This window comes from Mchenga conophoros, linkage group LG22, assembly GCF_057382185.1.
Source record: "Mchenga conophoros isolate Kocher_MC1m ecotype Shallow Benthic linkage group LG22, M_conophoros_male_GT1.1, whole genome shotgun sequence".
In the NCBI taxonomy this organism is placed as follows: domain Eukaryota; kingdom Metazoa; phylum Chordata; class Actinopteri; order Cichliformes; family Cichlidae; genus Mchenga; species Mchenga conophoros.
In genome coordinates, this window is record NC_140546.1 from 34,290,000 (window position 1) to 34,302,386 (window position 12,387).

The following is a 12,387-nucleotide window of genomic DNA, read 5'->3' on the forward strand; positions in this document are numbered from 1 at the left end:
GTTTCTGACACTGGGGGCGTTCACGTGCAGTGGGATGTTCCAGTACATTTTAACTGAAATAAAACTGACCTCAGCATGGGCACACCTCTCCACATGCCTTGAACTGGCTTTGACAGCTTTTGCACAGGACGGGCAAGATTAAAGATTAAAGTGTGCAAACAGGAATATAACATGTTACACAAGCAAGATCAAATTGCATCGATTTACTTTACTCGTGCTTTTGTCTGTAGGTAAGTCAAACTAATAAAATAAATTATTTGATTCAGGTAAACAAAAGTAATTCCAGTGACATTCAACATGTTGCTCCAGTGATGCAGTGGTGCAGGTTGAGGTGTTATCCTTTTCTGCTTCAGTAACATTTGATAACACTGATTATAGCAACTTGTGAGGTGATAGATGCACCACTGTGTTGCCCAGCTATTTGTATACTTACACATTTATTAGCCTAACTACATGTGAGGTTAGTTAGTGTTCTACCCTGTCCTAGTTTAGTGGTAATTGGTCTCAAAAAAAAAAGCACTGGACTGGCTTTTTGCACTGCAAGCTGCATCCACACACCTAGATGGACAGATCGGGGGGTAGTGAGGGTTCACTGTCTTACCTGAAGACCTTATGAGTGTTGGACAATGTGCTCTAAATCTCGAGCCACCGTAAAAAACGGAATATTTGGGGACCTTAGTGAGAGCCAGGTAACCAGTGAAGTGGTCCATCCGGGAGATGTGACTAAAAACAAAAAGTATCATTTGTACTACACTGCGCACAAATTATTAGTTCAATTGAAATCAGTTGTAATTATATAGCGCTAACTAACAACAACAGTCACCTCAAGGATCTTCATATTGTGAGATGAAGACCATACAGCAACACAGAAAACAATCCAACAATCAGATAACTCTGTATGAGTGAGTGGGAAGGAAAAACTCCCTGTTAACAGGAAGAAATCTCCAGTAGAACCAGGCTCAGGTAGGGGAAGCCATCTGCCGTGACTGGTTGGGGTCTAAGGCTCATCTATTTTTACTCAAATGGCTAGTGGGTTTTATCAAAAGAAGTAAATAAAAGAATAAAATAAATAAACAAAAGCAATTTCCTTTTAATGTTACTTTATCTTCTGTACGAGAAGGGAAATGTAGAGATATGCAAAGTATGCGAGACCTGGATTGAAAACCAGGAACAGGTTTGATGAATCCAAATTTGAAAGTTCTGGTGCAACAAAAACTTGCAGAAACTCTACAGTGACTTGCAGGATCTACAGTCACCTGTAAAACACGGTGGAGGCTCCATCACAGTTTGTGCTAGAAACCGGCAAAAGGTGTCAGGTGTTTTTTCCCCCCAGAAATCTCTGCAGCTGTTTCCCATTTCCTGGAAAAATATAAAGAAATAAGGGGTGGCACAATACTCAAAAGTAACTGTTTTTTGGATACAATGGACAATCCTAGAAGCTAACTAGCTATCTCTGTAGCCTTTAAATTACATTATTTATTACAGTTAAATATATTTGCTTCACATTTCAAATGAAAGATTAATTGATGATAAAAAGGCAAAATGAGAAAGACAGCTTCCTGTACCTTATTAGACTGGAATACTCTAAGGAGTATCTGATTTACTAATCCTGAAAATCTTCCATGAAGAATGAAAATGTCCAAAATTGGAATCTGGTTGCAAGAATAAAAGCGAGTGAGAGTACATAGCGTATCTAATCCAAACTTCAAACAGCAGAGAACAACAGAGCAGGAGTCAGGCATGTTTGGTTTATAGCAATGTTGTCTTTTATTCTAATTTCCAATAAACAGAGAATATATCAGTCCCTTATTTGTACAAAAAATACCTGAAAAGGATACAATGTAGATCCAGGAGCCGCACAGACAGAATGAAGCAAAGCACAGTGGAGGAGTGTACATCAGAAAAAATGACTACAGTTCATTTGATCCTTTGTTTTTTTCCTCCCTGGAATTTTATATTTGACTTCAACTTATGATGACTTTGACCCAGCAATAAAAACAATGAGTTAGCTTCACTTGCACCTATAGTGTAAGTCACCGAAGTTCAGTGGGACTGACGTGTGACGTCCACATTAGCATTTAGTTCCGGTAAGGCTGCATTTCACAGTCACAGCTAATTTGAAACGCAGTGTGAGAGTGGACGGACGGCAACTAGGGAGCTGTGACCGTTTCAGAAAGAGGCACGTGCTGCGAGAGAATACAAAAAAATGTTACGCACCTTTAAGAAAAATAATCAGACAACATAGACATTATAATGAGATGCACAATCCTCTGGAGCTACAGCTTATAATTGCACTACTTGTGATGAAAAGCTTAAGAATTAGCGTGTGCGCTCTCCATCAAAAAACAATGCTGTGTGTGTGTGTGTGGGCTTAATATCCAAACATGGAGTATAAATGACAGAGAGGGAATACTGAAAGAGTTGAAACCTGGCAGAGATGAAGACTCCGACAGCCTGTCAGCTTATAAACACAACTGAAGTTCAGAAATTTGACACATGCCAAAAATCCAGTTTGATTTCTTAAAATAAAATAAAAAAAGAAGTTTAATTTAATTAATACTGTATATGCTGTGGTATACGTCATTTTGTGGCAAACCAAAGACAATACACAATAAAGTCATACACACAATCATAAAATAAAAAAAAGGAAAAAACAAATCATTCTTCATTTTACATGGAGTTATGAGCAAAAGCATAACAGCCCATACATAGTGATCTGTGACCTAGGTACAGTGTTAGATCTACATCTTCTCCATAGCTTCACATACTTTGAAAACAAGACTTTATACTGGTATATATTCATATGATTGGACTTCTGTGAACGATTGCATTGTAGCACAGTGACTTAAAAAAAAAAATGGAGGGAGGACGGTGATTTTGTCCCCGCTGACCCATAGTGACGTGGCTTTCATCCTCTGTCAGACAGGGAAGAACCTAAACTGATGACTGGGAATGCTGGGAAACTTCCAGTCAAACTCCCGTCTCCTCTAAATCTGCAGCTTACCCCCCCGACTTTACCAGACTGTCTTCTTACCGCCTCTAAAAGGGCAAGCGCGTTAGCCAGCAGACTTCCTGAAGAGTGAATATAACAGTCTGGTCATCCGCACACCAACACACACATTTACCACAGGGTCATATAGCTTACAGGCTGGACACAGGTGGGAGAGGGGGGCGGGGGATTCAAGCATTATCCAATCCCTGGAGAGAGTCTGACCTGACTGACCAGAAAGGCCTGATTGGTGGAGTGCAGAGCTGGTGAGTCGTTTAAGTCACGCGATTAGTTGGCTGGTGGCGGCAGTGGATTGTGTGTGTGTCTGTGTGTGTGTATCAGTGTCGGTGCTTAGAGTCTGCCGACCTCATTCTAACCCTGTGAATCTGGGGTAGGATGGATGGAAACTGCAGGTGAGGGCGGGACGGGTGCTGCACAAAAGCAGGTGTTATGTCACACGGGTTCAGTTGGTCATGTGACAGTAGGAATGACAAAAAGGATTCCTCGTCTCCTTTCTTGGGCATCTTTTTCCTGTTACTATAAATAAGGTCAAAAATAAACTAACTCGTGATCTGTTTAAGCTACTTTGAGAGGAATTTCTATGTGAATCTAATTCTTTGGAACTGATCTCTATGCTGACTATTACAGATTCATTTTTAGAGACCTGGCAACAGCATCAACAATTGGCATTTTCTCTTACATGTCATGAATTGGTTGATGACAGCTCATTTTTTTTCAGTAGACCAACTAGGTAGAGGGGGGGAAAAGCTTATGATACCGACTGATTCACAAACTGATGCCACTTTAATGAGTTTTGAACCATGAATGCTAAGATTGGGCATAAGGTTAAGGTTCTGTGTTTAGCATTTAGCCACCTATTAGCAAACTCGTTCTCTGTAACATACATGTGGTATGTTCTAGTATAAAGCTAGCGTTCAACCAAAAATTCAAGGAAACCGAAACAGTAAAATGGTAACACATTTTGGACACATTCACGTGACAAATGTTTTCCATGAGATCTACTATCACAGCAGCTAGACTTACAGACTAACCATCACTAATATCCAATTTAGTCAATTTAGAAGATTTTGGTCAAATTTTGGTGTACTGAGATTTCTCACATGGCATCATATTAGAAATGATACAACCACTAGTTGTCAGGGAAACATATTTACGGACTGGTTGGTAGTACTTCCAGGAGGTTGGTGGCTCTCGCTGGGTGAAATCAGTTGCAAAGTAGGTGCTATAATGGAAACCTCCCAATGACTCCTTTGGTTGCTAGCATATTTGCATCGCTGTGTGTCATGCATGTCTGAAAGATATTTGTAATTACTCTCTGAGCAGTAGTAAATTGTCACACAAACCAGCGATGGAGAGGATTCCTTCTTCAAAGTAAAAGCTGTGCTTGAGATTTACAACCAGCATGTTTCAAAAAAGGACAACTTTTACATAAATACAAATATTCCTTGTTTCCTTTTTTTGCTGCACTTTTTACAGTTTCCAAAATGTTTTCCATACTGACAGGTGGGTCATTGGGGAAAAATAGGGGCCACTGACCACCCGGAAGGCATGTGTGACTGAGACTTTATTTTTCGAGTGAAAACCATCAACCTCCATTAACTACTTGCAAGCATTCAAGTAATACTTATTTCCCCATCATGACCAGTGGTTTCCAGCTGGTTGCAGACCAGTCTGTAGGCTTGTGTGATTGGGGCCTTGTTCACTTTATCCTACATTGTCACATGTCCAAAATGGCCGACAAGTTAATGTCACATGGTTAGGGGTCATGTGTCTACAAAAAATAAAGAATGAAAAAAAAAATCTCAAGAACCAAAGGTGACAGCTAGTACAACAATCTGAAACTGGAGGTTCAGTTCACTAAACCTGTTATTTGAGAAGCTTGAATAATTGAATACTTTTACTTTTTCAAAATGAAAGAACAAAAACAAATACTTGTTGGCCCTTAATTTACTCAAACAATGACCTGGTACTACTAAACTAAGCGAAACCCCTCTGTAATGTTAGCTTCCTATGTCTCTGTAGCGGTGGATTTGTTGTTTGATGGATTGGTTGTGAAATCAAGAAAGAAGCCATTTCTGCTTGATTGTAAAATCAAGAAAGAAGCCATTTCTGCTTGATTGTAAAATCAAGAAAGAAGCCATTTCTGCTTGATTGTAATTTAGCGACCCTGTTGATGTTTAGCAATGGTGCTCACTTCATGCAGCTAATGGAAATATCTAAATATAGAGTTAACTGACATTTTATCCAGATCTGAGATTGCATCACCAGTACATGTTTTCAAAGTTTTGTTCCAATGGATTTTTACTTTACAGGAATCTTTTAGACCTTTTGGAAAATATATTTTTTGCTTTCCTGTTAGAAAAGAAGGCAGAGATGAGAAGCTAGCTAGTTATGTGTGATGCTAGCTAGCAGTCTACAGCCAGCTAGCCAAGCTCAGTAAAAACATCAGATAACTTTCACAAACTGTTGTTTCCAGGATGATAAAACATGTTGATTACTGACTTTAGAGGTGGCTTTAGGCAGACTTTCTAACTGCACAGAGTCAAGACTGCTAGTCACGCTAGCATTAGCCTCATATTTAACGTACAGATCCTGTGAGTGTGTTACATTTCTTGACAAGAAAGCAAAAAAGGACTGTTTCCCAAATCTCCCACCATTTCTCCCCACTCATGATGTTCTTCCACCACCCCTGAATAAAAAATCCCAAACGTGTTACTCTATGTGCATTACTTTTTAAAACATAGCTTCAATTTTATACACAAGGCTCACAATTTTCACTTAAGGCGAGTGAAGCTCATTTGACTGCTTGTTGACACACAGACAACTGAGTTCACGTTTCAAGTAATTTGTTCAAATTTCATATTTAAAATGTTTTTAATAAAAGTTTCGAGAGTGCTTTTGTTGCTTTCAACGAGGGAACAGTGGTCAGAATCCGAACACGACAGCTCCAACCCATCGACAACAAATCAGGCTGATTTTTTTAAAAATGTGCAAGCAGAGAGCTCAGAAATTATTTAGTAAAAGGAAAACATTCAAAGACAAATTCACCAACAGATAAAATAACCATTTTGATTGGAAAAAAAAGACCGAAATGGTAGAAAGCTTGGGCTCGACACACTTTAAAGTGAGTCTATTTGAAAATCTTCCTCTTCTTCCTTAAAGTCTTGAGACACCTACAGCTGGTTCAAGAGCACATTCATGTTTTTTAATTGTTGTGGTCTTGTTGGTACGACACACACGGCTGGGGAGGTTAGTTAGATGTTCTTAAACCTTACTGGAAAGCACTGCATGATGTGACTGTGCTCCCACACCACCGTAATCCAGCCAGAGCTGATGGAAATTCACATGCGTGCTTTTCAGAAGGGGAGTGAAGGAGGAAGAGGAGGCAGCTTCTCTTAGCTAAAGAGCTGTCGTCTGTCCGCTCGGGAGTGCAAAACAAGTTCTTCATTGAATCAACAGTAATAAAACAGCATTAAAATGACATCAAGTAATCAACTCTACAAGAGAGGCTTGTACAGCCTTCCTGATAAACATTCCTCTGTCCTTTCAGCAAACCCTCGCCCCTGCTCTGCTCGTCTTGCCTTTCAGCGACTTCTCATTTCTCTCCCGACTTTTTTCTGAGCTCGTGTGGAGGCGGGATTGGGGTTGCATCAGGGGTCTGTGGGTCGGGACACGGCAGCGATGCCACGTCATGCCCCGCTAAGGTGTTTCCGGGGGGTGGAGGGCAGGGTGTCAGCTTATCCAGACTGGACTGCACAGGTTGAGAAAACTCCTGGATCAAGTTTGATGGGACCCAGGGAGGTTCCCGTCCATCCCTGATGATCATTGAGGAAGTCAGAAGGTGGCGCTCCCCGCCCACCTCGGTATCGAGGACAGGGCGGGCACCACAGCTTATCAGGCCTGGAGGATGGGGAAGGTGGGTGGGTGGGGCTGAAAGGTTTGGGACTCTAAAGGAAGGGATCCATCCAAGAGACCCACTGGAAACATACTGTAGCCATCTTGTGGTTTCACATCACGCTGGTCTTTTTCTGGGGTCTGAACACCAATAACAAAACAACCGCAGGAGTCCACAGTCTTCGACACTTGGCCGTTACCCACTGGGGGACATCGACTTCCAGTCCTGGCTCCTAGCAGAGTTGTTCACATCCGCAAAACAGGACGTAACTTTTCTCCATCTCCTCAACCCCCACTGCGTTGGTAAGGGAAGGGGTAAAGGGGACAGAAGGGGAGGGAGGGAGATCTCAGGGAGAGAGGTGTGCAAAGAAAGGTTTGGGGGGGGAGGAGTGTCACAAGGCCACAGCGGTGCATGGGTGTTTGAGCTTGCAGGGCAGCACTCCTCTGTTAAGCTGGTAAAACTCCACCAGGTGAATCAGATCGGTGAACTTGGTGGCGCCGTCGTCGAGGCTGAAGAATACCTGACCGTCCTCCTCACACTTCAGAGCAGAATCAGACGGAGGAGAGGAGATAGTTTAGACACCACATGACAGAGACTGATCTTTATGAGGTAACGATAAAACATGGAACATCTGACAGGAGTGCAAACAGATGATCACATCCAGGTCTACATCGCCAGGCCACTGTACTGCATTTATAAGATAAGCAAATGATTTAATATCAAACACTAATGAAGCCGGTTAGGTTTAGGACATTATCCCTTCTCAGACCTGGAGATGACATTAATATTCAGTACAGTCTGTGGAGTGATCCGACTGGCTACTTTTTGCATTTCTTTGACGATATAAACTACAAACCAACAAATTTTATACTCCTACAGATTAGTTTGTCTATCAGTCACTTTGATCCACACTAGAATATCAGGGATGGATGAACATGAATGAGTTTTATCAACTGGGCATTTTTAACATTTACACTTTTGACTGAACGGACAGAAACTCCATTGGAGGAGAATGGCCATCTATTATCAGTTCAATGTAATCAGTCTGAAATACATATATACCTTTTTCCAAATAAAGTTAAAACACTTTCTCCATGCAACTGCATCTTTGTCAATAACTGATTGATCTGTTTCCTCTGAGCTGTTTCGAGCTGATTTCTGTCCTGCAGCAAAACAAATCTAAGTGCACGGCTGCCTGGGAGGAAGCAAAAAACACATTTTAAAATCTTAAAAAAGCACAGCGTACTTTGGACACGGGTTGGTGGTGATGCTAAATGAGTGTAGCAGGCTCGCTGGGCAGAGTCTGCCGTAGGGTTTTTTTACACTATAGAATTAAACTGCATCGCAGACTATTTTTAAAGATGGACCTGCTTCTGGGGACAAATATACTCCTTTGCCGGTGATGCCAACAAGCCACAGCAGCTGGTTTATGAGACTGTGACTGCAGTTTAGCAGTCAGACTATAACAAGAAGTCAAATTTGTGTCATTTTCACACCGTTTCTCATTTCAGTGCATCTTAACAGAGGCGGTGAGATTTTTCTTGCTTTGTAATCACACTGACCGGTAGGATCTGGAAGTGCTTGATCTTCTGGTGGTGGCACAAGGTGAGCACGAATGCCTTGGGATTACTCTGACTGTCCCGCAACAAGAATAACCTGAAAGAAAAAGATTACATCATGAGAACTAGTTCAACCACCTTATAAAAAGGACTGACATATCTACCATGAATTTCCATATGCTTGATAATACACACCTTGAATATACTGCTCAAAAAAATTAATGGACCACTTTGAAAAATCACATTGGATATTACTCCACTGGGTAATGTGTTAGGATGAAAAGATGCCACATCGTTTGATGAAAACTAAATGATCAACCTACAGAAAGCTGAATTCAAAGACATCCTGAAAATTTAAAATGATGCAGCAGGTTATGGATGGTGTACCGGGGCATCTCCTCCCAGATCTGGACCAGGGCATGACTGAGGTGCAACCTGGTTGCTCAGATGCACTGAAACATAGAACATAATGTGGGGTGTTCTGTTGCATTTAGGTCAGGCCAGCAGGGCCAGTCAATGGTATCAATTTCTTCATCCTCCAGGAATTGAGTGGATACTCTCACCACATGAGATCAGAGATTCCTGATAGAGTTGTATTGTTGATTGTCATTTATGCTTAGAAACATTTACTCATTTATGCTTAGAAATATTTAACCATAGATGCTTAGAAGTGTATAATCCATTGTGTAGTGATAAGTTGTGTGATCTTTAACAGGCTACAGAGGCCTGGTGTGCATTCCACACTGGGAGCATGGGAAAGTTCGTACCTTGTTTAATTGTTATGGTAGGATTAACGTAGTTACATCTGTTCTAGTCTAAGTGCTTTTTTGTTTAGATAAATCTGTTAGACTTCTAGGTGCCAGCCTTGGGGAGGCTTCACAGGGTCACATCTTGACCTCACACACACACACACACACACACACACACAGGCAAGGTACTCTTTGTGTATGTAGACGTCACATGTTAGTGAACCTATGCATATTCATGTAACCTCAATAAAAGGACAGTGTACGGGAGGACGGACGAGAGCAACTGGGGCCAAGCGAAGGAACGGCGTTTGTCCGGTTCTCTCCCGTGCACGAGTACCATGAAGAAGTTTGCCTACTTGCGTCTTGCTTGCAGTGTAATTATATTGTCTTAACGTTCCAGCGAATAGGTTTATGCTACAAACCTAACATTAACATTCAACAGGAGGAAACCAGGATCCACCCAGCACCAGAGTAGGGTCTGAGAATGGCTCCAAAGATTCCACCCTGATACCTAATGGGAGTCAGAGTGCTGTCACCTAACCTGTAGAGGTCTGTGTGTTTCCCAGACTATCATTGACCCACCACTCAATCGGTCATGCTATGTTACAGGCAGCATAATGTTCTCCACGGCTTCTCCACATCCTTTAATGTCTCTAATACGTCCTCAGGGTGAACCTACACTCATCTGTGAAAAGTACAGAGCTGCCAATTCTGGTATTCTATGGCAAAAGCAGATCTGGCTCCAATGTCCTGGGCAGTGAGCACAGGGTCCACTAGGGGATGTTGGGCCCTCAGGCATCATGAAGTCAGTTTCTGATTGTTTGGTCAGAGACATTTGCACCAGTGTCCTATTCGAGGTCATTTTGTATCTATGGCAGCGCTCACCCTGTTCCTCCTTGCACAGTGGACCCTGCTGATGGGTTAAAGACCTTCTACAGCCCTGTCCAGCTCTCCCAGAGTAACTGCCTGTCTTCTGAAATCTCCTCCATGCTCTTGAGACTGTGCTGGGAGACACAGCAAATCTTCTAGTAATGGCTCGCATTGATCTTGATTGGTTTGTACTGTCCAAGCTGTCCAGCCTTGGTAGGGTCCAGGTATCGTCTCATGCAACCAGTAGTGACACAGACCCAAGCTAAGTGCAAAACTAGTGAAAGAAACAGCCAGAAAAGATGAGGAGGGAAAAATGTCAGTGGCCTCCACCTGTTTGGGGGTTGTCTCATCGTTGCCCCTCTAGTTCACCTGTTGTTTATTTCATCAACACCAAAGCAGCTGAAGCTGATTAAAACCTCCTCTGCTACTAACCTGACCACATCAGGTCTCAGAAGTTTAACTGACTTGATGCAATATTCTGATTAAAAAGTGCTCCAGTAATTTTTTGAGCAGTGTTCTTTTGCAGTTTCTGGAAAGCATTAAAATTTGCTCTGTGTGTGTTGTTGCTTTGATGAACCAAAGCACAATCATCCTGACAGCACTTGGACTACTTTGACAAAATTATCTTCCTCCCGGAGCCTTCACGTGAGGAGCGCTCTCCGTTCGACAATGTCGTAACTCACCCATCGACTTGGCCTTGTTGTATCATCATTTTGTGGGCTTCCTCTCTCATGATACGACCATGAAACCACACCTGTGTCCTGTGAATCACTGAAAAACACGGGAAGTTTTTCACGCACACAGACAGACACAACCATATTATATATATTTGTAAATGTATTTATACTGCTCATGGTGTTATTGCTAGGCCAGTGTCACATGAGAGTACCTGTGCTCAGAGAAGATGGATGCAGGGGACTGGGACTGCCCAAGACATTCATACGCTGACTCCTTTTCTATAAACACCACATTTATCGTTAGATATCATCATGTAAAACAAAACTCCCTCAAAGTCAAAGTCCCTAAGCCATGCCCATCACGTGTGTAACCCTCATGGCAAACTAAACTATGTTTAAACATCACTTTGGACCAAAACAAACACAGGAATGTTTTACTGTGAATCACTCTCTTCAATTCTTTTTAGTCCAATAACAAACACTCTACTGAAGGATGCACAGCTTTGGTAAAGTGCAACTACTACACACTTTAATTCACAAAGAAAACGCAGCCTTGTAGGGTATGAAAGGCTTCAGTGCATACCATCCATAAAAGCAGTCAATTTTTAAATATACTGGGAAACTCCTGCATATTCTGTGGTAATCACACAAAGCAGCTGCGGCTTGAATACGTTTGCACTTCTAGTCAGATATCCTCTATTTCCTATCTAAGCCCACCCTGCAGAACAGAATCCTTGCTCCCTCTGCTTACCCTCCAGGTATGCCCTTCTTCCAGGGCGGCGCTCTGGGCCTCGATGGGGTTGTCGATGACGCGACCGGTCCGCCCGGAGAAGTCCATGGCAACCAGGGAATTCTCAGATACGCTTCGCTGTTTGGAGAGCGGCAGGGTGGGTGGAGGGTGATGGTGGTTGGGTAGGGGTTAGAGGGAGGGGGCATACAAGAAAAAGGGTGGAGGGGTGGTAGACAAGGGTCAAGGGTTAAACAAGCCAGACACACTCACTGGAGCATGACAAATCCTGTCTGCACACAGACCCACTTTAGTCAATCCACAAATGCCCCTTTTGAGGAAAAGCACAAGCCTCTGCTGGCTATCTGGCTGTGGGACTCAAATTAGTCAAGACTTTCTTATAATAAATGTAATATAATATAATATAATATAATATAATATAATATAATATAATATAATATAATATAATATAATAATATTACTCTTCACAAAATAATCCAACATTAATTTTTCCCCTTTTTAGGAGTCGTTGTTATATTATATCCTAACACCTTTCAGAAGAAGTTACATTAATTAAACATAATGCTCGAAGATCTGCTGTGTTAATTTTTTCTCACGGTCTTTCTAACCGTTTCCTAAAAGCTTTGATAATCATACACCATTACTCTATTGAACAAGCGCAGTGGCAAACCCAGCTTCAGCTTCTAAACTGAACGCTGAGTTCAGGAAACATCAGGAAAACTGAGTGGAACTGCTTTTAGTTTGAGCTGCCACTGATCGCCTAACACTTTCAGATAGCGGGGTTTGTGAGTATGTGTGTGAAGTTTTAAACACAGGCTAACTCGCTGTAGAAGTATCTAATCTTAAGGTTAGGGCACAGACTTCAATTGTGGAGAATTG

At 41.9% G+C, this 12,387-nt stretch overlaps 1 protein-coding gene across 3 annotated transcripts in view; it reads right to left on the reverse strand.

Annotated features, from left to right (window-relative positions):
- Positions 1-1,743: 1,743 nt before the first annotated feature.
- Positions 1,744-12,387, reverse strand: part of LOC146549787 (growth factor receptor-bound protein 10-like) — a 68,603-nt gene continuing 57,959 nt past the window's right edge. For all 3 annotated transcript variants that reach the window (XM_085261780.1, XM_085261779.1, XM_085261778.1), the window contains exons 13-17: positions 11,512-11,628; positions 10,973-11,039; positions 10,767-10,854; positions 8,468-8,561; positions 1,744-7,443 (exon numbers count right to left, since the gene is read on the reverse strand). In XM_085261780.1, coding sequence (XP_085117906.1) covers positions 7,297-7,443; positions 8,468-8,561; positions 10,767-10,854; positions 10,973-11,039; positions 11,512-11,628 — 513 coding nt within the window. In that variant the 3' untranslated portion in view covers positions 1,744-7,296. The remainder of the gene's footprint in view (positions 7,444-8,467; positions 8,562-10,766; positions 10,855-10,972; positions 11,040-11,511; positions 11,629-12,387) is intronic.